At 41.2% G+C, this 27,821-nt stretch overlaps 1 protein-coding gene across 32 annotated transcripts in view; it reads right to left on the bottom strand.

Moving 5' to 3' along the window:
* LOC112259973 (receptor-type tyrosine-protein phosphatase delta) overlaps nt 1–27,821 on the bottom strand; it is a 600,208-nt gene that overhangs the window by 76,792 nt on the left and 495,595 nt on the right. For 17 of the 32 annotated variants that reach the window (XM_024434700.2, XM_042328371.1, XM_042328363.1 and 14 more), the window contains 5 exons: nt 7,055–7,243; nt 5,836–5,844; nt 5,047–5,064; nt 2,918–3,028; nt 1,344–1,355 (listed from right to left, as the gene is read on the bottom strand). In XM_024434700.2, the coding sequence (XP_024290468.1) occupies nt 1,344–1,355; nt 2,918–3,028; nt 5,047–5,064; nt 5,836–5,844; nt 7,055–7,243 (339 nt within the window). The remainder of the gene's footprint in view (nt 1–1,343; nt 1,356–2,917; nt 3,029–5,046; nt 5,065–5,835; nt 5,845–7,054; nt 7,244–27,821) is intronic. The other 15 variants (XM_042328370.1, XM_042328372.1, XM_042328378.1 and 12 more) reach the window with 5 other exon arrangements.

Here is a 27,821-nt window from a genome sequence, read left to right as displayed (position 1 = left end):
GAACCTCGGTGATACTAATAAAGAGTGAAACACTCCCATCTTCCCAATCACTTTTAATTAAAATTAAACAAGCTTCTCTCTCGAATATGGGGCACAAAGATGAGCCTTGACTAATGTAATGGCAAGAGCCATTGGATTTTCTCGCTCTATGTGGCCATTAATATACATTAACATGATGTGATGTAAAACTGAGCGTTAGCTAAAATAGCATTTTTTGCTAATAGCATTGTTGGCTAATAGCATTGTTTGCTAACGCTACAAGCCTGAATCTACATGTAGCATTACCGAACGTGTTCAACCGCATTCACATTTCATACAGCACATTCTGCTAAGCAGATTGTTCCTCTCCAGAGAGAAGGAATTTCAGAGAACTCCTTGCATTATTAAATACAACTTATAACTCGCTTAATATTTAATTAATATCCAATTGGATCACAATCCACCAAGACATAATATTATCATACTCATTTGAATATCATTACATTTGTCAAGTCTTGCGCCTATTGCTACAAATACATTATGCTTTCATCTCACAAGGCTATGCTACCTTAACAGCTGAGAGCTAGACCTCGCCACTGACTATAACAAAGGAGAATTTAAATATATATATTTCTCTAACACTATGACGAAGAGCAATAGAGGGAACATTTTCATCCAGTCTTAGTTAGTCAAATGGCTGCTCAGTGGGAATTCTTTGCTCATTTTCATGTGCCTAGGCAGGCCGCAGAGTGTGGCAGCGCTTCATTCCAGGAGCCTGTAGTGATAGAGGACACCCTTCCTGCTCCGGTGCTGCGGCTCAAGTTGGCGCTGTGCTTTTTTGTGCCGCCTGCCGTTGTCACGGCGTTGACCTGAGTTACCAAGCAGGAACACTAACAAGCTACGGACACCGAGGGGCGGGGGCAAAGGGTAGGGGTGAGGCTGAGAACAGAGGTGGGGTGGGGGGTTCTCTAGCTTGAGCATAAACAGGTCACCATGCAAATACTCCCGAAGATGCAAATATTATCCCACACCCTCCCACCACACTAAAGCTGCACTATCCCTTCCATTACATGCACCACTTTTTGGACAGTCAAGCATCGTAGCCAAGACCAAGGGAATTCCTCATGGAAAGAAATGTACTGAGCAACTAAGCAGAAACAATAATAATACAAGGCTATAAATAATAATGAACCAAGGAGAGAACAAAACGAGAGAGAAAAATGGCACGCAGTTGCAACTACTGTACATTCACTTCATTTGTATTCTTGAGATTTTGAGATTTTTCTTTTTTTTTACGGTTGCAATAAATGAGTTTCTTTAGTTTCAGTTTTGTAAGGCGGTATAAAAGTTAAAAAAACACCAACCTTCTCGCAGCTCTGAGGGATGTAGGGGGTTTGATGCAGAACACAATGAAATGAGGAAAGGAGAAGAAAACAAGGGAAACACAGAGAGAGTAAAAAGGCCATGTTCAAGGCGTTCAAAATGCTACTGTGAAGGACGTCCTGTCACATGGGGACAGGGAGTCCGCTGCATCGCCCTCATACCCTGGTTTAGAGGCAGACGTCTTAACTAGCACCACTTCAACATGTTAAGCATTTTGAGGGTTGAAATCATTTGCTATGTTTAGCATATAATACAATCCTATCCCAGTCATGTGGTTGGCTTGTATCGAGTGCTAAGGATGAAAGTGCTATGTATATATGTGCTATGTGTAGGTTGGGTTTTACATACAAATGTTCTGCATGTTGAAAATGTGAGCGATGCAAAAAGTCCTAATATGATATCCAGAAAGATATCGCTGTTCAATTTGGTCAATATCCACTTTCACTTTGTTCCACCCAATAAAATATCTGTTAACTCATCATTATTCAGTATTCTAAGCATCGTCATTGACTGTGATTTAAATGAATGATCTGTGATGATACTGCAAACCACAAGACTCGAACAGAATTAGAGATAATAGTTTTTAAAGAAAAATAGCTACAGCTGGCAATTAAAATATTCATATTAAATTCATGAAAACCGATTTTACTTAAAATAATAATAATATCCAATGGTGTTCAAAGATTGATATAAAAATTTAACAATGGCCTTAATCTTATCAGTAAACACACAATAATATTATTACAATGGACTTAAACTATGTAATGTGACTTTCACATAGAAGGCCAAACCTCAAGACAGTTCATGATAATTGGAACAAAGATTTGTGATAGCTCAAGAAGGTGCTATGAAGGCCACAATAGAGTGTTACCTTTCAAGGAAGTATCACTGATAAGAAAATCAGCAAATAAATGTATGTGCTGATGCTATCACCATTAACTTAAACATTTAAATTGTTGCAAAAAAATAGCTGATTTTCAACATGTAGTTAAAAGTCATTATTTAGAAAATCTACATTTATCTGATAACTACATACAATCACTATTAAATATAATCTCAGCACTTTTAAAACTGTATTGACAAAGAGTTAAAGGTGTCCTTCCAATGTTGCTCAAAAGAGAAAAAAGAAAAGAAACAGAAAGATCAGAGAGGATCGGTGGAGGGATTGTCCACCCGTTTCCCCTCAAGGTACATTTGGGAGTAAAAGGCAATTAGTAGGTAAAACACACCAAGCAGTCAAGTCATTGGAGTTAGATAGGAAAAATAACAGAAAAACAGAAAACAGAACACACAGGTTCAAATCAGTGCAGGTAGGTCAAATAGAACAAAAGAGCCATACTTACAAGTACATCACTGGACACGGACATTTGGACTGGATCTCTAACTCCAACACCCCAAATTACCCCGTTTTGAACACCCATCTCACCAGTGGTACAATAATATACCATACCAAATACCACTTTAATGTTTTCTTCTATCTATTTTTTCTTATCAGAATGTGGGTAACCTGCTTCCAAAGGAGAATACCGTTGTTGTTTTGTTGTCACTTTCCTACCTCTGACATATAGATTGGCGGGGGCAGAATAACGGGTTCCATCGTTGTTGGTGGCGACGCACTCGTACTTCCCCTGGTCGGACTCTTCGCTCTGCTCAATCTGGAGGGCGCCTGCGTGGGAATAGAAGGTAGGTGCCGGACACTATTGGTTTAATGTCAGCCATTTTGTATATAGTTAACAAACTTTTTATTTTATTTTTTAAACTTGCTTGACTGGTCAGGGGCCAACATGTTATTGAAGCCCCATCACTCCTAGACTTGCTCTTTTTATAAATCGATGAGGGTACATCGTAAAATCGGCTACCATTGTAACTAGCGTAGAGGGATTTTTTTTGTATCTGTAGGGATCATTTGCACAGAGGATAGTTTACTTCACCATTGACCAACACAACCTTATTTGTTTCGCAAATAGTCATTCTTCTTGTAACTTGACAGTTTTCCCCTAACATTACCCCAGCCTGATATATCAAATGTGTGACATCTTTATTACATATTTTCTGTAATTATAAAAAGACTAGTGCATTACATCAATCATGGATAGTTTTAGTCAGATAGCTTTACTATCAGGCCTACAGAAATCTTAGGGGAACAACTAAACATTTAACAACCATGGAAAAATATTTAACATTTAACATTTACCTCATTGTTGACATCAGAGGATAAAAACCAACCTACATACATGTTGCAGGGTCTAAAAAGGCACTCAACTTTAATACCAGTGTGAAAATATGTAATAGTATAGCTGGACTTTGAGGGATAGGGGCAAGCCCTGCAATGTACAACATTTCACCGGACTGTCAATATGGGGATGAGTGAAACTGCTTCAAGGAAGCATGGATCAAACAAAAGAGGTTTACAGTATACAAAAGCAGCATAACAAGGGAGGACAATTAAAAAATTAATTTGGGTATGAATTTTAGCATATTCAATCACAGATCTAATATCAATCAAATAAATTTAGGACTTCATCTAGTCAAGGTCGGTTAGAAAAATGCAGCACTTACAGAAAAAATTGAGAAAAAAAATGCTGCTGAGATATGTGAAAAAATACTCATCATAATATCGTATTACCAATATATCACCCTCTGTCACAAAATGTTTGACATGCAGATCTTGTCCAAAGAGCAAGAAATGTATGTCGGCACAACTTACAACCTTTTGACAACCCTTAGCTGAAAAATAAAATGCAATTGTATTAGAAGACAAAATTCAAAATGGTGGCCTTGATCCGACAAGAAGGCAACCAACCACTGCGTTAGCTTGTGAAAGCTACAAAAGACACCCATAAAAATCCACCAATGGGATCCGCAGTGTGGTGTCATATGACCAGGGGAAAAATGGCTTATGCATCAATCACTCTCCAATTCCCAAACGGCAAAAATGGACCTGCCAGGTCCTCGCCAGACTCAACTGTTTGCCTTCCCCCAAACCCTGAAGAATAAAAAAACGTCAAAAAGTAAAATAGCCTTCAAACCCAAGAAAAGTAAGAAAAATAGGTGAAAGAGGAAAAAAGCACCCGTAGAAACTTTATCAAAAAAGTAGTTGTTTGGGCTTTTTTTACACAAGGTACAGGAGAGGAAAGCAAATAGAATAAATAAAAAAAAGGCTTGCAAAGATAGAAAGAATTCTTTGGGAGAAAAAAGCAGAGTAAAGGAAATGTTGTCTTCAGCATGCCTGCGTGATTCCACAGCATCTGTGCATAATTTTAGTGCTGAACAAGAGCAGCTAAGGGGGAAAAATGTTTGGTTGTTTTAGTTGGACAAAAAGAGGGACACATGAGCGCTATGGCTAAAAAGAAAACAAAAAAATGAAAGAACAATTAGAGTTTGAAAAAAAAGTTGTCATTGGATATGCTTCTTTGAGCCGGAGCAAGCATATCACAACTGAGTTTTTTGAAAAAGGCTCTTCAAATCAAAATTCAAAGGAGGAAATAAAGCATAGACAAAAAATGGAGATTGGATGGAGTCAACAGAACAGGACAAATAAGAAGGAAGGTTGATAATGGGAACGAAATGGGATTTGGAGTCGGGAAACAGGACAAAAATGAAGGCGGACGGGCGGATGGATGGGGCGACAGCAAGAATGAATTTGTTTTGTTCATTCTGTGAACATCAGTTCAGCACTCTTACCTCTTATTGGTGTACCACCTGGGTGGATAATATGAATGCAAATAAGATTAGAAAGAAGAATCATTAGTAGGAGAAGATACAGGCTGGGGGCTTTGGAAGAAGAATCAAATTAGACTTAACAGAGTACGTAAATAAAGCGGACTAGAGGAAAGAGAAATGAGAAAGAGAGAGAGAACTAGAAAGAGAGAGAACTCTGTACTCTATTGGCAAAAAAAGACAGGATTCATCTTAGGAAGGTATCATAGGTCAGAGAAGGTCAGAGAACGTTGTACAGTGGTGTGCCACAGGGGAAGTGCCATTTTGGAAGTGGCATGGATTCTGAAGACCATCTACTGAAGGGAAGGCTTGGAAGAGTTTGAATATGAGAGGGAAGAGACTCGTTTAAGAGACCTGGAACCCTTTAGTTTGACCTAGTAATCGCTAAACATCTGCTTAAATCTCTGTAGTGGTAGTAGGCTATACAGTACTGAGTGAGGGAGTGAGTGAGTGAGTTTGTGAGTAGGTGAGTGAGTGATTGACCATACGGTGAGGGTAGATAGGTAGGTTTTATTACTAAGGTGGGGGATATGGCATCTACCGGGCTAAAGCTGGGGGAAATGTGTGTGCTTTGGAAAAGGTGCCTGTATTGCTTATAGGAAAACTTTGTGGGGGGAAAGTAATTGTGCCACTAGCGTTATCTTTGTGTCTACACTAACTGTTAGTAAAATGCATGCCATGCATTTTATTAATAGTTATAACATGAAGAAAAATTAGTTGGGAGTGAAGTGTGCTTCAGAACTAAGCACTTACCAAAGGATTCTGTAGATTTAAATACGGAGAGAAGAAAGACAGCATAAAAATATTATTATATTCCTTAGGTTAAGTTACATTAGTTTTTTGTCAGAGTTAAAACTTTATCAACTCTACGTCACAGGAAAATCAAAGTCGCACATTAAAAAAAGAGGGTTAATTTACACAGATTCCGTTAACAATAAGGTAAAGGAGGGTTAACAAGACATTTTAACAAAGGACAGCTGTGAAATCTGAAAAGGCAGGTGGTCAAACATAGAAGACTAATTGTACCAGAAGTAGTGCAAAATCTCAAATAGGAATGCTAATAGTAAATATTGCTAGCCAAACTACAAGTTAAGTAGCGCTAGCATATATCCGATGGATTCTGAATTTCTAATGCTTTTCCGCATTAAAAGGAAACTTGGAATATTCAGAGGAATGGGATGAGGAAGTATTGGGAATAAGCCACAGGCAAAGAGAATAAAAATCTGGAGTCTACGTGGAAAGCAGGGAGTAGATCCAGAGAGTCAATAAGGGACTGGGAAAGCTAGACACAAGCGTCACACACTACTGTGGCTACTTAAGACCGGAAAACAAGGAATAGGTGCCTCGACTGAAGTTCTTATTTTCTGTTTTAATACAACTGTTAGTTTAAATCACAACAAAAAACGACAAAGAATTAGAAAAGGAAATAGCCTAAATGTCTTCCTATTCACTCTGTTCTGCAATTTTCTCTTGGAGCCTTGAAAAACAACAAAATGACTAAAAACCACAGGTGCCCCTTTGCAAGTTCTGAATGAAGCCCAATGTTGAATATTCATCGTTTTAGAGAAAACAAGAGATAAAAACAAAAGAGAATGGATCCATCAAACACTGCATCAAGGCAGTCAAAGGGAATCAACTAAACTTAACCAAAAGAAAATTAACTCGTCAGAAGAACAGTCACAGCAGTGAGCAATGTGGAAGTCAGACTGAAGCGGCAAAACACACAGAGACAACCGACGGAGCCATGACAACACCAGAGACAGGGATGGGAGGAACAGACGACACACACCAGGATACACACACACACAGTAGAGAAGGAAGAAGAAGCAGTAGAAACAATGCCATTACCTACAAAATCAAAGCCAAAGAAGAAGAGGAGAAGGAAAATGAGAGAACAGAAACGGAAGGGATTAGGGTACAAAAATGAAAGAGTACTCCCGGTTTAGTTCTGGTGGCGGAAGTGACACCCTACCTGATCTGAGCTGCTTGATACGTCCATTGTTGTTGGTGGTGTTGACAGGTAGGAAATCTTTGAACCAGGAGATGTCTGGGTCAGGGTTGCCGCTGGCGGCACAGAGCATGGTGGCCGTACGAGTTCGCTCTACCACTTTCAACTGGGGACCCATGTCAATGGTGGGGAAACCAGGGGGCAGTTGGTCCTCTATGAAAACCAAGAGAAAACCATAGCTGTGAGCTCATTGAGTGCAAGTGAGAGGAATGAGAGGAGGAGAGAGCCAAAGGAAGATGGCAGAAATAATTACAAGCAATAGGAGAGAGAAAGAGAGGTAGACTGAGTGTGTCTGTGTGAGTGTGAGTGTAGAGAATTAGAATCAACAACAACATGTGTGTGAGTCAGAGAGACAGAGAGAGAGAGACAGAGGGCGAGAGAGAGAGAGAGAGAACAAGGCAAAGTGGCATATAGAGAGATGTGTGCATTGTGTTCATACTATTGTCAAGTTTTAAACAGTTATTCAGTGACATCATACTACTGAGATATACTTTGCTGAATCATTCCCTTTATTTACCAGGCTATTATATTGACATGGACAGAAAATAAAAATAATATGGAGATTGAACACTTAGATAACCACTAGTCTCACAATATTCAGCAAGGCTCTGTATTCACAAAATGTGACACAAAACTTAACAGCTTTTTTAGACAGTTGACACTTGACAATGGGTGTGTTTTGAGTAGTTGTACTGTATCGAGCGTGTTTACAAGTGCATATTGGATGGTGTGACAGGAGGGTGTGCATGTGTCTCTGCCACATTGCGTAAGCTTGTCTCTTCCCTGTATCCACCACAAAGTGCTGCTATTAGAAAGGGGGGCTGCTCCCCTTCCTGTTCTCTGAGATGCGAGACAAGATAACTACCGCAGCTCCAGCTCCTGTGCAAAAAAATAATCATTTTAACCAAACAAAGACAATCAAAGGCCTACATCAGCTTGTCTGGCCCCTTGAAGCTCTTAGCAGGAAGCTGACTTCCTTTCACAGTGAGAGAAGACTTACAGAGAGCACTGGGTAACATATCCCATCCAAAATGGCTATTGCTTTAGCTTTGTTCAGGTAGCCGCTATTGCTAATATGGAACATGGTTGGCATACCAATGAGGCTGAAGCACACCTTAAAGCTTCGCTCTCCCTGTTGTGATATGCCTAATTAGCGTCTTTCCCTCCCTTCTCTCAAACGCCACCTATTTCGAGTCGCTCTCTTCATTAAAGTTTCATGAGACACACTTCAGGCTGGAAACAGCTTTGAGCAGCCCCTGTCTCTGTGCAGCCGACGATAGCCGTGGCTGCCTTCCAATGATGCTTTCGGGTATCTGGCAGGAGAGGATACCTTGGTGGGTAAATCCTTTTCAAGAATTGGACTTCATTACAAATGAGGAACTTTGTTTTGAGCTTCTTAACTTCCCCTCTTCAAGTTAGTGTCCCAACCTGAACCAAGGTTTACTTTAAAGATTGGATGCTATTTATGAGGGCATAAGCACAGAAATAGAATGACATTCTATTGATATTCACATAGGTTTGACTGTCAACTACTAGAAAATCAACTTGGGGAGTGTCTTTGGTGGCTGAAACTAATTGTCAAGTCTTTGTGATTCAGAGTAATTGCAATTAAGGAAAGGGGTAAGGAATCTTATGACAACACTATTTCAAGTGTCATTAGCAATACATGTCACAAACACACAGTTTAGCATAAATCCTCAATCCAAGGTATTACGTATGACGTATCCTAAGTATCTTCTTCTTGATCATTGGCCATTAAGGAAATTAGGTATGCCCTGGGGGTTGGTCCTATTAAAAGTTTGCTGGCGTCGTGTTTCCTCGTCCTACACGAAGACCCTCACGCTCACACAACCTTGAATGTGTTCCTCATTAGTCGATAAATACCACAGCTTAGTGCGCCACTAATTTTAGCTCCATTGCGGCATATTGAGCTACCTGTTGGGGAGACACTACGGGCTACGTGCACTCTATTAACACCTTGAGTTACAAATCAATCACGCTGCAAGCAAATGGAGAGTAGAAACTGAGGCAACTAGTGACAGAGAGAGGGAGAAGGACACGAGAAAGACCCACAGCGTGTGCTAAGAAGAAATACAAAATGTCCACTGTTGTTTAGTATGGAGTCTGTATCGTATGGAGTCTATATAGTACGGAGGCTATTATATAAAAAGAAGTCACCACAAGACATGCTCTCTCATTGCATGGTAATTATCCATAGCTAAAGGCAGGGATTTGTTATCAGATAAGGCTTTAAAATGTGAATGTTGGATACTCATGCAGGCCCATCAAATGCAATACTGATAGTCTAAAATCTGTACAACGAAATGATCAGGAGTCTGGTTATTAGTCAAATGACTTACTTTTAGTTGTTAACAACAATTATGAGAAGAAGTTATGAGACAAATAACCTATTTAGGGAGCCTAACATTAACATTTCTCTCACAAATATGTAATACTTAAAAACTATTTAGAAAAATGTCACCTCTCATGACTTAGGGGCATACAGATAAGAATGCTGGGCAAGAAGAAAGCCTTAAAAGCTTAGCTTTGCGGATTAATACATCAAATGTGACAATACATCTACTGGTTACAGCCGTTGCCCACACTGCATAAAAGAAACAGGAAACGGTTTTAGATTCCAAGTAAAAATAAAAAAGAAGACAGGAAAAAAAGAAAAGGTCGGTACATTTCTCTTTCATAAAAAGAACCTCTGTGTTAAAGTGCCATTAAAGAAATAGCCTAATGAAAGAGAATGGGTTTGCAGAGGTGTTTCATTTGAAAGGAGGGAGAGGAGGAGGAATTAATTGTGCAAGGTAGCTCCCACTCCCGAGCCTCCCACAGCCCGTTGCAAGGTCGAACGGAAAAATCAGTTGATTTCTAAAGCGAATCAAAAGCTACCTGCTGGAACACAATAGCCAGGAACATGCCTCGGAATATGGACGCATGTTGAAAATCATAATGGGATGTGACAATCCGTGCAGCCTAAAAAACAACTCTGTGGAAAAGTACAATGTATCGTTGAAGGGACAAAAAGGTGCTCAGGAGATCATCATTTAGCCTTTCTCTGAGCAATCAAAGTTGCTCTCATGCAAAAGCAATAACCTTGGAAAGTCAGATCCATGTTTAAATATATCCACTGTAAGGTCTTTGTCAGAATTATATTGTTTGACATCATATCAACTAAGTTTGAGAGATCTAAGGTATGTCATATAATTTTTCTTTCATGTCAGACAAACCGCTGTATTGCCTGTTCAATTTGTTGCCTATGATGCTGTCTTGTAGACTACGATGTTACAGTATCCACTACACGTTGCACAATTTGAAGTGAAGTAATGTTCAAGGATGCCTTGGCATCCCTGTCATTTCCCTTTGGTTCAACTCCAATAACATATGGGCAGCTGAGACTGCTGTATTGGTCGGTCTGAAACCAATGATCTGGTAACAAAACGTTTTCTGCCCTTTTGAACACATTCCTGCGGACCTCACAATATGATTTACAGTCCTTTTGTGCAGTCGTGCTCCTCCAGAACAGCTAAGAAGTCATGACATCAGCTGTGAGGTTTCTACAAAAACATAACTCTAAAACTACCCTAGGTGATATAACAATATCTTCCCACAGTCCCTTTTCGCCTTCCTCTGCCACTCCCAGTACATTCGTTTACCTCACAGAATAAACTAGCATTGCGCTAATAAATAAAGGAGGAACTGAAACACCTTTCCTCCACTTCTGGTGCGATTAACAACTCAAATCGTCTGAAGCTGCGGCAGCATTTTCTTCAGGAGGCAGAAAGAACCAAATTAAACAAGAGTAATCGCTAGTTCATTTATGCGGCAGCCCTGATGTTTGTTGTATGCCTTTTTGAAAAACTGTGGAGTTACAGACAAAACAAATAATAAACAATTAATTAATTAATCAAAGGGGGCAGAGCGGATAGCAATTTGACCATGTGCTATGTTTGCAGTTCCGCTGATAGTCAGGCCTTGGGTTGGGTTTTCGTCTTGCGGTTACATAAATGATCAACCCGGGCTAATTCATTACCACTCAGGGAACTATTGGCTGTTTCCTGTGATAGAATTGGAAATTGGATAAGTTTTAATTTGTGTTTGTGTGTGCACACTTGTGTAGCACATGGGCATGTGTAAAACGTACTATTCAGCCTGAGGCGTCCCCATTTCCGCCAGCGATTAGCTAGCTTTTTGCGTGGCGCAGACTGGTAAGACGCTTCAGGAGGGTGGTCACGTGTGCTAGCAAGGCAGAGGTCCCGAGTTTGCCAGGTATGGGCTGAATCGGGAGGAAGTGGTACTCGCTAAGCAAGCAGCATGATGGCCTTTACACTTGTATGTGCTAATGTTTGTGAGTGTGTTCTCTGTGTGTCTGAGTACAGCATGCATGACATCACCATTCTCTGTGGATTGAAGTAAAACGTGAAATGCAGCATAAAGGGGCCTCTGTGCGGTTTCTTTTTCACGTCACTGGAAGAAAAAAACCTGAAAGCTCAAGGACAGTTTCAGACAAGGGAAGTTTTATAACTTTGCTCAAGACCATACTGTATTCAACAATGGATCTACACACTAAATGAGATGGAGGGGAGTAATGCTGAAGTCACCTTCGAAAGAAATGCTGAGCACTGGTGCTTGATATAAAAGGACTCCCAATGACAATTTGCACACATTAACCAGTCAGGCCATCAGGCACTATAGGAACCTGGTGCCAAGTATGCGAGGGTAGGAAAAAAAGACATTGGCTCAAATAGTACCTCAGTGAGCATATTTTCACAAAATACATGAGGTCATTGGACATAAGCTCAGGCTATTAGCAAATGATGTCTATCGTTCACTCTCATGTCTCCGCAGTGTCTCCCTAACAACATGCTTCTCTACAATGACAAGGGTAGCCATACAAGTATATTTTAAAAAACACTCATTTGGTAACACTAACCAGCCCTGTAAATGTCTCAACTACCACCACCAAACTCCTCTCCCCTAACCCCAAAGAACTCTCAGAAAACACACTGGCATGACACCCCCTTTGCACAGTCATGTAATTACAACAGACAAACATAAGTAATATTCTCCTTGGGAGGACCGCTAATTAAATCTGGCTAATTGAGTCTCGACAGACCAGACTAACATTTGGGATGTGATTAGTTACTGTTTACCCGACCAACTTAGCCCAGTTTGCGCAATGGTGTATAGAGGGAGAGAGGAGGGGGAACCCTGTTTACAGAACATTGAGGGCCTAATGTGGTTATCTCGACGGGAAACGATTCATTAGCACAGCGAGGTGACAGTGCAGCTGAACCAAGGGGCTGAATGTCTAGTTCTGCCACTTGATATTTGCTCAACGTTGACAGAAGATTAACAGAACGATTATAAACCACTTCTTTGACAGACAGCTTCCTGTTGACACTCCAAAGACTTGACCTGGGGAGAGGAAGTCAGGAAGAGTGCACTTCCTGTGTGACATTCTTTGTCACCCTCACATGATCCTGACTAGAATATTGGGTTGTGGAATATTGTGTAAATCTGTCAGTCAACACTTCCAATACAGCGATGGTAGGGCATAGGTTTCCATAAATCACATTGCATTCAACTCCAAATTTACCTAATAAGTACAAAGGGATGTGAGGAAAGGAAATAAGCCTTTGCTGCGGTGCGGTGTACTCTCCCCCTAAAAAATGAATCCATAAAGACATAAACCTTTCCGGTCACATTCCGGCTTTAATTTCGTGCCTGCCGCACGGGGGATTGGATCCAGTCAGGGCTTTTCCCCCCCAGGCGGAACAAAACTTTTCACCCCAGGCTTGAGGTTATTCTTCTGGGAAAATCCCCACAGGCCATAATAAGATATATTTGTTGGACGTATTTGAGCGGATACAATCTACTTAAAGAGGCTGTCACAGGTCAGTTGCTGTGAGCCCACGCAGGAGAAAGAGCGTGCTGAGACGCATTGTGGTCTGGGAATCCCTCCTGCCTGAAAATGGCGGATTATCGGAATGCTGGAATGTCAGCGGGGGAACTCTTCAAGTGTGACACCCATCCGTTTAAAATTTCTCACTCCTTTTAGCTTTGTTGTACAGCATGCCCAGCTTAGGATGCGCTCTTAGTCTTCTTCTCCGTGTTCGCGAGATAAGGTTTTTCAGCCAGCACAAAAAGCCCACAAAACATTTTCCATTTCCTTTTAAATGTGACAGTAAACTATTTGCTTTCCTCCGTAAATGCCACAGCAGCGTCAACCACAGCCGTTTCTTCTCGCAGTATAGCGTGTAATGTGCAGTTAAGGCACACTGATTAGAAATGTATCTGCTATCAAAACGCCAAATAATTGAAGTAACAGCCTGGAAGATGAAGAATTTCCCCAGGTTAGTAGTGTTAACCAACTGTCTCTTTTGCTTCTGTAACACTCCTCCAATGACAATTGAGTTGGCCTGGCTTGCTGATTGGGCATTTATTGTAAATGGGTTCTAATTAAGTATTGGTTGCTTTATGGACTTGGACAATAGTGACCTACAAGTGCAGGCATGCAATGCACACAGATCAGTGAGAGAGAGAGAGAACGAGAGAATGAAAGACAGAGTGCAGTGACCTCGGGAGAGGACTAAATGGAAATGGTCTTAGCGTATGAAAAATGGTGCCGGAGCACGGGATAAATCATGTAATAAATCATCTCTCAGGACATAGATGAAGGAAGTGAAATCTGCAGGCCGAAAACATCTGCCAGAAAAGGCCATCTAAGGATGACTGGAGCCATGACGCACTCAGGACTTGACCATAATCCCAGGACGCTGGCAGATGTCCAACAGTGTGGGACGTGTGGGTAAATTCCTTTCGACAAAGACGACGGACTGTGCAACACTAAAGTTATAGAGTTAATCTGTGCCAGCCCCTCTGTTTCAATACAGCATGTGACCCAGGTGTTTACGTAGCAGTGTAGCATGCCTAGGATTTGGTATCCTTTTGTGATGGAAAAACAGTGTTTATTTTGTTTGGCCATGGACTACAGTATGTTACTTGAAGGTGCTTAATGGTTGAAACAAACTTTTGAAGAAAAATAAGCAATGTTGTGTGGAATTGAACAGAACAGCTTATTGTACAATGATGGCATCATTCACCCTAATTTGACAAACTGTTTACATTTCCATAAAGTTCAATACACACGTGTTAGTACATCAACTAAATGGCAAACCTGAATCCTTTTCAACAAAATGTTCCTCTCTCTGCACCAGTTCAACTGATGTATTCAATTATGTTGTTTTTGGCATTTGAGGCGGAACTGTTAATTATGCTTTTGTTTCCTCTCAAGCAAAATTACTCGACCAAATGTAAAAGTTCTTCATGAACAAAGGCAGACACTAATGCCTCTTTGTGTTAATCGTATGACGCCATTTGCTCTCCTTTTCTCTATCTCTCAATCTCTGTTTTCCCCTACATCTTTCACAGTCCCGTTGTTGTCTTCCCCCACACTCTACTTACAAGGCGCAGTTCTCAAAGCGGTAAAAATGTGATATTTTACAGTCGAGCACATCAACGATGACAGGCCTCTAAATCTACCCACCTTTGCTTTATCAGCAACGTACAGCTGGGTTGGGATATTCTAAAATGTGACAGTTCCACCTCAGAGAGCCTTTTGATAGACAGACTAGAGTTGTATTTCTCCACATATCCATCCATCATTTTGTCCATATCCCTTTACAGAGGTGAAACTTGTCCCTGTATGAATTTTTGGACCCTGAAAGTGCATTGTGATGTCACTCACATATTACTGAATTATCGTGCATGCACAGATGTTTGACTGAGGAAACACTCTTCTTACTCCACTTCGATACTGAAGTGACTTTTTCATAGCAGGTTAGGAAAACTTACGCCACGCAGGTTAGGAGAATTAACCTAGCAGGTTAGGAGACTGAGGTTAAGGTTAGGAAAAGGGTCAAGGGTTAGCAAAAATGGCTTTGTATTGCTTGAAAATAGTTTGTCCATGTTTGCCTGTGATTTAAATGAGCTTCTTTGAAACAGGAAATAGGGCGACAGGCTAAGAGAGGTCTTGGAAATTAGATTTCCCTTATAAACATACCCTTCCCGGGTTATTTTGGCCAAAGGAAATCTGCTTTAATACAATTTATATCTTATAATGAAATAAATTGATTTCAAAATTGATGTATTATTCATGTTTCAGTGCAGAACATGTGGAGGAAGCAGAGAATGAATAAAGGGTCTAGAATTGACACAATAAAAAACAGTCATAACAATTTCCTAATGCTGACATCTTGGTTTCACAGGCCTTCTGTCTCTGTCACTGTCTGAAACAGGAAAGCTATCACCTTAATTATGCTTTTGTGACACATCCAAAATGTATGGTCACATTTTCTATGTTTATTTGTGTTAAACAGATAATAGTTCATGTGAAGCAGGAATTGTACAATTGTTTGACGCATCACAACCGATAAAAGGTGTGCTGACGGTGTGGTCTCGATATGGACTAGGATAATGGTTGTGTGTGTGTTTGAGTGTGTAAGAGAGAGAGATTAGGCTTGAGTTCTTTGGCGTGTATGGCTATTGGCCACTAGGAGTTTTGCGATACTGATATTGTCAATCGACTTCTCTTTACTGATAGCACATCAGCGCAAGCTACTCAAACACAACAGATCCCTTTAATACACACTGCTGTCCACAAAGGGCTTGTTTAAGACTCAGTGACTGAGAAAATTGTAATAACATGTATGCCCATCACACTGGAACTGGATCCGCCTCGATTGTGGGATTCTGTTGGATTCCTTGTCAGATTATCAACGTCTCAATGTCACCTCGGACAGAATACTTGGAGTACGTCAGATGCAAGTGAAAGTGATGATCTTTGACCATCAATGGAGTCAAGTATCTCACGGGAGGGGCTGGTGTAGCAAACCATGCAGAGAAACACACGTCAAAACTGCCACTGAGAACTGCAAGGTTCTCAAGGTTGGGATGGAGCACTAAATATAATTCAAGACAGCACACACCACATACAGTACAATAACAGTTCCCAAAATAGTATTTGATGTTTACATCGAGATATGTCAGATAGATCATGTGACTGAATGAATTATATTGGTGTATTGCAGCATCATATTCGTCTGATTAGGGCATTACATTTAGGAATTTAAATCCATCCTATACAACATCAGATGATATGCTTCAAGCCACATCACCCGACTTCATGACTAGCAACATCCCCCCGTAAGCTTCCTCACATCAAAAGGTATTATATAACCGTCAAAGTACTAATACAATCGTGGCAGACGCAATCCTCATAACCAGCACTTAGTAAACGAGGCACAGCATGCATGGGGGATTTCCCAAATATATAATTCAGGCTTGTACTTGGTAGACCAGTACAAAGCTCAGAGAACACAAACTGCCTTAAAACACAGCAGGGTTTTTTGGGCTCCAGTCTTTTTTTTTTGGGGGTTGAAACTCATTTAGTCATTGATGTTACATCGTGGGAAGTCATTGATGTTACATTGTGGGAAGTCATCCGCATTTGATAACATCTGATCGGTGAAAATACCACACTAGTGGCTTTGAAGCAAAAAAGAAAGGGGGGGTTAAATAAAATCTTCCCGACAATTGACATTCACAGATGCATGCGGGAATTGTCGGTGCTCCGTAATCCCCTGGGGATTTGGAGAGCAAATGAATAGTTCAACTTTGCAGTGAAAGCCCCTGGCCCAGTTACCTCGGCTGTGTAAACATCTGGGATTGGCTGACCCTGGGTAAACAGTATCAGGTATTTGGAACAGTGAGCCAAGTACAGCTGGTGTTGATAGTCGTGTAATCGCACCATGCGTTGAGTAATAGACAGCATCTCGACAAATTAGCAGACATTGGGACCCTATACAGTAATGTTTGGGAAGCACTGATACTATCTATGCAGTATGTAACTGAGTTACGTGTGATATAGTTGTAACTGGTGAGTGTATTCAAGGTCCTACAAGCAGACAGTAAAGGCAATTAAACAATTGTACAGTAGGATAAAAATCTATTATTTAGCCTATTTCCAAGTGCAGTAGTAAGGGACTGTGGTATTTCTACCATGCCTCCCAAACAGATATTGGCATCAACTGTACCCTGCACAACAAATGTTCCTCTTAAAAATTATGCTAATTTACAGACCACAAAGTTAAATTTGTGAAAATTGCTGGGACTGAGTGCATTTTCAACTTCTGCTGTGTTTTTCACCTTCCATCGCCTGTGGGTTTGAACAGGATGAGTTGTGAAATTGTGTCCGGTCTGCTCATTAAAATAATGTATCAGCTTTGACAAGTACCTAGGTATCCCATTACAAATGTGCATGGGAATTTCTTTAGCATGGAGAGTGAGGGAGGGAGAGAGGGTGGGAGGGAGGGAGAAAAAAAGGGGGAAAGTGAGGCAGAGAGAGAGGAAGGGAAGGTGAGAGAGAGAGAGGGAGAGACGGAGTGTCACGACTCCTGCCGAAGTTGGCTCCCCCGTTCGGGGGACTAGCCGCCACTGATGCCTTTTCTGTTAGTTTTGTCTTATGAGTTGCACCTGTTTCCGATGTGTGTTTCTTGATTTGTTTCCGTATTTAAGATTGTGGAACCCTCCCTTTGTTGTGCAGGATTATTTTTGTGTTCACGTTTGTGTCATAGGTGTTGTTGTGCTCCGGACCATGTTTACCCTGTGTTTGGGTTGGTCAGCGTTTGCGCCCTGTGTTTTGGGCATTACAATTTTCGGTGCCGGAATAAAGTTAATTTTTCCCCTGGAAGTCTCTGCTCTCTGCACCTGATTCCTACCTACAAACCTAGTCAGCCGTGACACAGAGAGAGTAGGGAAGAGAGAGAGAGGTTAGAGGGTGGGGGAGGAGAAAGCTCTCTAACCTAAGCCATTCTGTCTCAGTGAAAAATAGCATCCTCTCCCCACTCGCTCTCTCCACTGATTGTTTTCTTATAAATCCCCTTTGAGATTCCATAATTCATTGAATGGTTCTTATTTGCTATTAAAACACACTTGGCTAATGCGTAAGATTATGGGGACTCTGTTGCAGAGTCAATCAATTAATCATTGGCTGCTTTATTTTCTATTTTCCAAAACCTCACTCACAGAAGAACACGCCCAGTCATTCTTCATTCAGGATGACACTGAAAAACTTGCATTTAAAAGTCCAGGAGTCTATGTATAGAAAGGGGGTTTAAAACCGATTAGCTAACAACAATAACAATCCTTTACTGCAAATGATTATGGATTAATAATTGTGCCACCACCCAGCCGCGAGCTGTCTGGTGGCACAAACCTATCAGACTACCTAAATACATTCTATGCTCGCTTCGAGGCAAGCAACACTGAACCATGCATGAGAGCACCAGCCGTTCTGGATGACAGTGAGATAACGCTCTCCGTAGCTGATGTGAATAAGACCTTTTAAACAGGTTAACATTCACAAGGCCGCAGGGCCAGATGGATTACCAGGATGCGTACTAAGAGCATGTGCTGACCAGTCTGTAATATCTACATGTTTCAAGCAGACCACAATAGCCCCAGTGCCAAGTACGCCAAGGTAACCTGACTGAATGACTATCGCACTGTAGCACTCACATCTGTAGTCATAAAACACTTTGAAAGGCTGGTCATGGCGCACATCAATGGTATGGGCCCTCAGATCCTCAAAAGGTTCAACAGCTACACCATTGAGAGCATCTTGACTGGCTGCATCAATGCTTGGTATGGCAACTGCTCGGCATCCGACCGCAAGGAGCTACAGAGGGTAGTGCGTACGGCCCAGTCCACCACTAGGGCCGAGCTCCCTGCCATCCAGAAACTCTATACAAGGCGGTGTCAGCCATCCAAGTCATAGACTGTTCTCTCTGCTACCGCACGGGAAGCAGTACCGGAGCGCCAAGTCTGGGACCAAAAGGCTTCTGAACAGCTTCTACCCCAAAGCCATAAGACTGCTGAACTATTTGCTTTGACCCCTTTTGTTTTTTGCACTGACATTCTTGCACTGGCTCTATAACACTCACTGGACTCTACCCCCACTCTCTACATACTACACTGACACTCCGACAGACATATACAAACACACTCACACACTAAACATGCATATTGACGCCACATACACACTCACACATAGAAACCCTTTCACACTCTTCAGTGCTGCTACTCTGTTTATGATCTATCCTGATTGCCTAGTCACTTTTACCCCTATTTACATTATGCACATTATTCCTCAATTACCTCAACTACCTCGTACCCTTGCACATTAACTCAGTACCGGGACTCCTTGTACATAGCCTCGTTATTGTTGTTCTATTGTGTTACTATTTACTCCCCCCTCCCCTAATATTTTCTTACTTTTTAACTCCGCATTGTTGTGAAAGGGCTCGTCCATAAGCATTTCAAAGTCTACACCTGTTGTATGTGACTAATAAAAATGTATTTTAATTGTATCTTTTTAAAACTTTTTCCCCCGCATAAATGTACGCAAAACACTAGCTCTTGTCAATACCAGGACAAATGACTGCTCTTTTAATATGAGAGATTCATTACGAGGACAAACGGTCTCTCGTAGAAACGGCCTCTTCCACACACTGTTCCTCCATGCCCGCAGTCCCTGTAGCCCAGTCACCAATCTGTCATGGCCAGTAGCTAGTAGATTACATCAGCTGACCTGAGTGCAACAGAGATGAACAGGTAACTGCCAAAATAAAGGAAACACCAATTTACAGTGTCTTTTTTTATTTAACTAGGCAAGTAAGTTAAGAACAACTTCTTATTTTCAATGACAGTGGGCAGAATGACAGATTTGTGGCTTGTCAGCTCAGGGACTTGAACTTGCAACCTTTCAGTTGCTAGTCCAATACTCTAACCTCTAGCCTACACTTCCACCCTGTGGGTGGAGGGCATTGGGCCATGATGAGCCAGAACAGCTTAAATGCACATTGGCATAGATTCTACAAGTGTCTGGAACTATATCGGGGGAATGTGACACCAATCTTCCACAAGAAATTCCATAATTGTGTGTTTTTTGGATGGTGGTGGAAAATGCTATCTCAGGCACCACTCCAGAATGTCCCATAAGTGTTCAATTAGGTTGAGATCTGGTGACTGAGACAGCCATGGCATATGGTTAACATCATTTTCATGCTCATCAAACCATTCAGTGACCACTTGTGGATGACAATGACTACTCTGTGGATGACAATGACAACTCTGAGCATTGTCATCCTAAGGGGTCATATCCATGGTAGCCAAATAATGGCCTGCTCAGCATTTTTATACATGACCCTAATCATGATGGGATGTTAATTGATTAATTAACTCAGGAACCACAATATACTTTGTATCCCCCATTTACTCAAGTGTTTCCATTATTTTGGCAGTTACCTACCTGTATGTAATGCCACTGCACTGCTGGCAAGGGGCCTGTGCGTATTCTCAGAGCTGCGACATTCATAAACATGATAAGTTGACCATGATATCCCTCTATTTACACTTAAGCACAGAGAGCAGAGCGAGAGAGAGAGGGGGTTAGGTAGAGAGGTCGGGAGTGAGTGTGTGTCGGATGCCCCGGGGGTCAGCTGGGCTGAAATGGACGGATAAAGAGAAAGATGAAAAGGAAAGATGGAGAAGGACGGACACTGGGGCCTTCTCTCCACAGGCCTGGCCAGGCAGGCAGGCACAAAGCTCTGTTTTGACTCAAATGCTCACCCAGCTTTGCAGACTGCACTTCAGCTCAGACAGATGTACTACCTTTGAGTGGTGGAGATCACCTGAGGGAGCATGGAGGGTGGCGTGAGGGAGGGAAAGCTGAAAAGAGAGAGGTTTATAGAGAATAATAGGTAGACGCTTTTTGTTTGTCTACCTCTCTCTTGTCAGAATGTCCTCCTGTGACTCCAGCCTCCTATCTTTACATGAGTTTGTCTTTTCATCCTTTTATATCCACCTCTTTCTTTCTTTCTGTCTGGGTGTCTCCACATCTCCCCCCCCTCCTTCCCTCGCTCCCTATGCCTCTGTTTAGGTTTTCACTTAGCATATTCCATTTGCTGTCTGTTACCCTGAGGGATGAATCAATTTTCCTTCGAAAACGGAACCTCATTTGTTTAGCGTGGGGTAAAAAATTCTTATTCGTCATCTTATCTGCCATCAGCACTTTTTCTGTTATGATTAGTAATATTCAGAGGAGGAGCAAAGAAAAAGAAAAGCTACTTCAAAAAAGCTCAGAGCTATTTGCCAAACACAAATCAGAGATGCGAGACTTTATTTTTTTCTTCATCATCCGGGAGGCGTACGCTAGGGAGCTCTGGTTTTAACAGTCCATCAACCTCCAATCTCTCCTTTTGAGCACAATAAACATTTGTAAATAAAGAAGATGTGGCTAGGAATACATAAACAGAGTAGTACTGGTGTTTCTTTCATAAAGATGCTTTCCGGTCTGTGATGAAGCCCTTTTGAGGATTTCATGCTTAATGCCATGAGTACTTTCATTCATTTAATTATCCTCATGTTTTAATGTGTCTATTATTGTACGTCTAACCTGCTCAAAATCATTTGGGCTATGTATTGTACATTCTACTTTGAAGAACTGTATTTGAGCTGTATTTAGGTGTATAGCATCATGTATTTGTGTGACATATACTGAGTGTACAAAACATTAAGGACACCTAATTTTGAGTTGCCCTCAGAACAGCCTGAATTTGTTGGGGAATGGACTCTACAAGGTGTCCAAAGCGTTCCACAGGGATCCTGTCCCATTTTGACTCCAATGCTTCCCACAGTTGTATGAAGTTGGCTGGATGTCCTTTCGGTGGTGGACCATTCCTGAAACTGTTGAATGTGAAAAACCCAGCAGCTTTGCAGATCTTGACAAAACCGGTGCGCCTGGCACCTAATACCATACCCCATTCAAAGACACTTACATCTTTTGTCTTGTCCATTCACCCTCTGAATGCCAGACATACACAATCCATGTCTCAATTGTCTCAATGCTAAAAAATCCTTCTTTAAACCTGTCTCCTCCCCTTTATCTACACTGATTGAAGTGGTTTAACAAGTGACATCAATATGGGATTATAGCTTTCACCTGAATTCCCCTGGTCCGTCTATGTCATGGAAAGAGCAGGTGTCCTTAATGTTTTGTACACTCAGTCTATGTACAGTATATTTAATGAAGTTTGGATATTCCAGGTCTCCTGTAAAAAATTCTGAATAAATGTAGCATTGAGATAAACAATAACAGTTGATCTTTCGTTGTATTCCCATAAAACTCCCTCAAGGTAACGTAGAGATCAGACAATTACCTTACCCCTCCCCAGTCTTGAGATAAGGAATACAATCACATCCACTAATCATTAACTAGTACATTTTGTTCCACAACATACAGTACCAGTCAAAGGTTCGGATACACCTACTCATTCATGGACCTCCGTGTAGTCTTGCTTTGGCTTTCTCATTTGCCTAGTTGACACACACTACCTTTTCATCAAGGTCTATGTATGAAGAACATTCTCATTTTTCCTATTTTCTACATTGTAAAATAATTGTGAAGACATTACAAATATGGAATCACATAATAACCAAAAAAGTGCAAAATAAATAAAAATATACAAAAAAATGACATTTTATATTTGAGTTTCTTCAAAGTAGCCACCCTTTGCCTTGATGACAGCTTTGCACAGTCTTGGCATTCTCTCAACCAGCTTCACGAGGTAGTCACCTGGAATGCATTTCAATTAACAACTTGTTAAAAGTTCATTTGTGGAATCTCTTTCATTCTTGCGTTTGAGCCAATCAGTTGTGTTGTGACACAGCCCTATTTGGTAAAATACCAAGTCCATGTTATGGTAAGAACAGCTCAAATAAGCAAAGAGAAACAACAGTCCATCATCCATCATTACTTTGGGACATGAAGGTCAGTCAATCTGAAAAATTTCAAGAACTTTGAAAGTTTCTTCAAGAGCTGTCACAAAAACCATCAAGCACCCTGATGAAACTGGTTCTCATGAGGACCACCACAGAGTTACCTCTGCTGCAGAGGATAAGTTTGTTAGTGATACCAGCCTCAGAAATTGCAGCCCAAATAACTGCTTCACAGAGTTCAAGTAACAGACACATCTCACCATCAAATGTTCAGAGGAGACTGTGAATGAGGCCTTCATGGTCAAATTGCTGTAAAGAAACCACTACTAAAGGACACCTAATAAGAAAATACTTGCTTGAGCCAAGAAACATGAGCAATGGACATTAGATCGGTTGAAATCTGTCCGTTGGTCTGATGAGTCCAAATTTTAGTGGGACTATCATTTGATTTTAAACAGGACAATGACACCAAATACACCTCCAGGCTGTGTAAGGGCTCTTTGACCAGGAAGGAGAGTAATGGAGTGCTGCACCTGGCCTCCACAATCGCCCGACCTCAACCCAATTGAGATGGTTTTCGATGAGTTGGACCACAGAGTGATTGAAAAGCAGCCAACAAGTGGTCAGCATATGTGGGAACTCCTTCATGACTGTTGGAAAAGCATTCCAGGTGAATCTGGTTGAGAGAATGCCAAGAGAGAATGCCAAGAGTGTGCAAAGCTGCCATTAAGGCAAAGCGTGGCTACATTCAAGAATCTAAAATCTAAAACATATTTTGGTTTGTTTAACACTCTTTTGGTTACTACATGTGTTATTTCATAGTTTTGTTGACTTCGCTATTATTCTACAATGTAGAAAATAGTACAAATACAGAAAAACCCTTGAATGAGAAGGTGTGTCCAAACTTTTGATTGCTACTGTATATCTGGATAGGGAGTTTTGACACAGACCCAGGCCAGAAGCCCGTCCCAGCAGGAGACCAGGGCAGTGTCGGAGACAAGGTTAGCCTCCCTGCTGGTTAGGAAAACAAGACAGAAGGTCTGCCTGTAAGATATCATATTGGTTCATTAACCTTCATGTGCCTTACCTTCAGAAACAAACGGGTCAGTTTGGTCAAACAGGTGTTCCTAATGACCTGGTGTGAACTGTGCATGAAGCACATTATTTTCCTGCAGTATTCATCAATTCGTTTTTCAGGTGGATAGATACATTTTTAAAAGACCATGTCCTACAAGTTTAGTTAAAAATCAGGTTGCTTTTGTTTATGTAAGGCAAGCCATGCTCTTAAATGTAAGAACTCTTCCCAATTTTCTCCCTGAACTTCACCTTTTTAGTATAACAACACTGTGATATTTTACAGGTCATGTCTCAGTGCTCATCCATGTCTGAGAAAACAGACTTTATACAAGTTCATGTCCACCTGAGAATGGCAGTGCTCCATAAATGGCCAGAGGAAAACGGTAAATAAATAATTGAAAAGACTGGGGCTAAGAGCTTGCTGCAGAAAGTGGAGATTAGTCATTCTTGGACTAACAAGAACGGACAACTTGTGTCCCAACAGGCCTTAATGGAACCGGGTTACATCATGCTTTTCAATTAAGCAGACAGAATTTACTGCGGCAGAAGTTGGGGTGTCTCCACGGGACGTGGGTGGTTTTGAGGCATGCATTACACAAATGGCTATTTCTAGGCTCAAGGTCTTGTCATAGGACACTTGAACCTTGAAAGGTGAGTTTGAAACTCGTGGTAAACGTTTGGTTTGAGAGACTTGTTCTCAATGTATTCTATACAGCCACAAAAATCAGCGGAATGAGCAAAGAATGTCATGTGGCCTCGCAAATAACTTAAATACTTTTGTATAACACATTTGAAATAATTCAACTAAAGTTAGGCTCTCCCATACCTTGTTTTTTTGCCAGTCTAAAGCTGTTTGGCTTTAATTAGCAATACCCTTGTAGGCAGGCTTGAAGAGGTTTCTCGAGAGCATCGTTAGATGCATTAGGAGTGACCCTGAAGTGCCCGATTAATCTAGTAGAAAATGACTTGAGTATGGCCAAGATCAAAGTCAAGCACCTGCATTAGCACCCCTTGAGTCAGACTGATACACTCCCACTTGACGACCTTTAAGTCCCCACAGCCCACGGAATGTTCAAAGGTAATGACGACGACGACAAATTCCACCAAAGAGCCCCTTGTCAATTCGATGATTGTGACTGGTGTGTGCAGGTGGCTACTTATACGCAAAATATAAGCCTCTCCAGCTTTGTGACATGTTATAATGCTACTAATGGAGATAATTGAAATGATTGAGCTATTATTCATTTCCTGACACGCCCTTTGACTTGTATGGTAGTGTCATCAGTGTAATGAAACCTACAGTATGTTCATAGATAGGTATCTCTCACCAAAATTGCATAACTTAGGGGCATAATACACTAAGTATACCAAACATTAAGCACACCATGGACTCTATAAGGTGTCGAAAGCGTTTCACAGGGATGCTGGCCCATGTTGACTCCAGTGTGAAAAACCTAGCAGCATTGCAGTTCTTGACACACTCAAATTGGTGCACCTGGCACCTACTACCATACCCCTTTCAAAGGCACTTAATCATTTTGTCTTGCCCATTCACCCTCTGAATGGCACACATACACAATCTGTGTCTCAGTTGTCTCCAGGCTTAAACATCATTTGTTAATATGTCTCCTTCTCTTCATCTACACTGATTGAAATTAATTAAACAAGTTACATCGATAAGGGATCATAGCTTTCAGCTGGATTCACCTGGCCAGTCTATGTCATGGAAAGAGCAGGTGTTCCTAATGCTTTTTTACACTCAGTGTATACTGTTGTATACAGTGTATACTGGGTATTGGAATGTTTAGGCCTTGGAATTTGCTTGTAAAAGGCCTTGTCTGGCGTGTCCATGTAGGAAATTAGTTAGTTGGCTTTTTTTTTGTATTCTCCAACCTTTTGGGGCCATTAACAAGTCAAATTATTGTTGTCAGGAGATGTGACAAGACATTAGCATTTTCGATCATTAAAGCAACTAATTGTACCCCCAATTTTGCAACCTGAGGTTGTTACATAGGACACTGGATGATGTCTGGGAGCACCAAGCAGAAAACAACTGTCCCTATCTCTCCGAATTGATAATGATTCATTTACAGGGGGTTGTGTTTACTTTAATAATAAACAAATACTGTGCCATCCTGGCCACCATGTTATCTATCATTTTCACAGTGCCATCCCAGTCCCTTTGTGGCTTCAGCAGATGTTTTCGCACCCGCTATTGGACCGTAAAGCTTCACATCCATCTTGTTAGCAGCCAGACGTGGGTCATTTTTTGCTAAACACCACGTCAGCGCTCTTTTTCGTCTTAAATCATGCTCAGTACTGTACAAATACTGATTCTCCCCCTCGATGAATTAAGCAGAGACATTTTGAGAATTATCCTCCACCGAAAGATCAATTTCTTCGAAGACAGTCGATTCAATCTTTTTAATTACAATCATAAATAACTTGTCATTATCTGTTCCATTTTTGGTGATGAACGAGACTGGGATTTAGAATTGAGGGGAGTGCCAATACAAGACTCTTCTTTTGTCCAGCAGATTTATATTATAATGTGCAGAGTCGCCACAGTTTTTACAGTCATTCAGAGGCTTGTGGTTGTTTGAAAAATGCACATATTGCAAAAGCTATCTATCTGGACAGATTTATAGAAGACAGGGACAATCTGACAATATTGATGAAATACCTCAGTCTACGGACGCGTTTAGAAGAGGGTGTAATGAAAATCCATAATGGGAAGTCTGAATAATCTGTGTCTGTTCAATTAGGCCTGATGGAATTTCCCTACAAATGACTACTTTTTGCCCTGATGGAAATAACCAACTGCCACGCTCCACCTGTTACTCAACTGCCCGGGAACCGGTAAGAAATGCACAATTCTGCTGATTTAGGAAACATGAATGGGTCAAACATCTCAGACAAGAGTATGGGATGATGGAGGTTCTTTTTTCACCCATGCACAATTAAGGTTACAGAACTTCTGATACACTTAAAACGGCTGTCTCAGGCACTTTTATAATTCTTCCATGTATTCTTCCCCTCGAAAGGAGTTCACCTGATGTTGAAGTCAGCGGGATTTTGAAAGCCTCTATTTATTGAAAAAAGTACTTCTGCAGCACAATTGAGTGTTCCGAGTCTTCTGTATTGTAGCCTGGGTCTTGGCGTCTACAGAACTTGCCGGTGAACCAAACTGAATAGCGTTCTCGCTCCTGGCCCCCTATGCTGCCTTGTTCACCTCCTGCATTGCTTTTTGCAAGCATAGTGATCTCAGGCTCTGCAATTTTACAATAGCCACTTCGCCCTCACTGCATGCCTTGCTCTGGCAGTCCAAGACAGCTGAGCCAGCTATTTGCTTCACGAGCAATTTGAGCACTCAGTCAATGTTTTGTTTTTTCTTTCGGGCTGTGCTTCTTTGAAGTACAACCTGAGATACAGAGTAGAGTACAGAGTAGAGAAACTTGCAGAGAAACAAAGTAATGTGAGGAATTTGTATTAAGACCCTACATCACGACACAGAAAAGTAGTTCCTAGTGGATTTGAAATGCAAATCCATGCAAAGTAGTATGGTGAAAAGGAGTAAAAAAAAAAGTGATGTCTGTGTGGTGCTTACGAATATTCTTGGTCTAGACTTATTCTGTTCTTTGCTGGATTTTAAAAGCAAGCGTAGTCTGGCCACTGCAACTCGGGGGAATGATAAAATAAAGAACAGGATATTATTTGTATGGGTTCTACTCTGACTCTGAACTTCAGACTGGGAACATTGGTTTAAGTTTATCACTGTTGTGAATCTATGTCAGTAAGGCGTACAAAT

The sequence above is a fragment of the Oncorhynchus tshawytscha genome, linkage group LG10, assembly GCF_018296145.1.
Source record: "Oncorhynchus tshawytscha isolate Ot180627B linkage group LG10, Otsh_v2.0, whole genome shotgun sequence".
Taxonomy (NCBI): Eukaryota; Metazoa; Chordata; class Actinopteri; order Salmoniformes; family Salmonidae; genus Oncorhynchus; species Oncorhynchus tshawytscha.
Note: the sequence above shows the minus strand (reverse complement) of the source record. Positions and strands in the feature narration are given on the sequence as shown.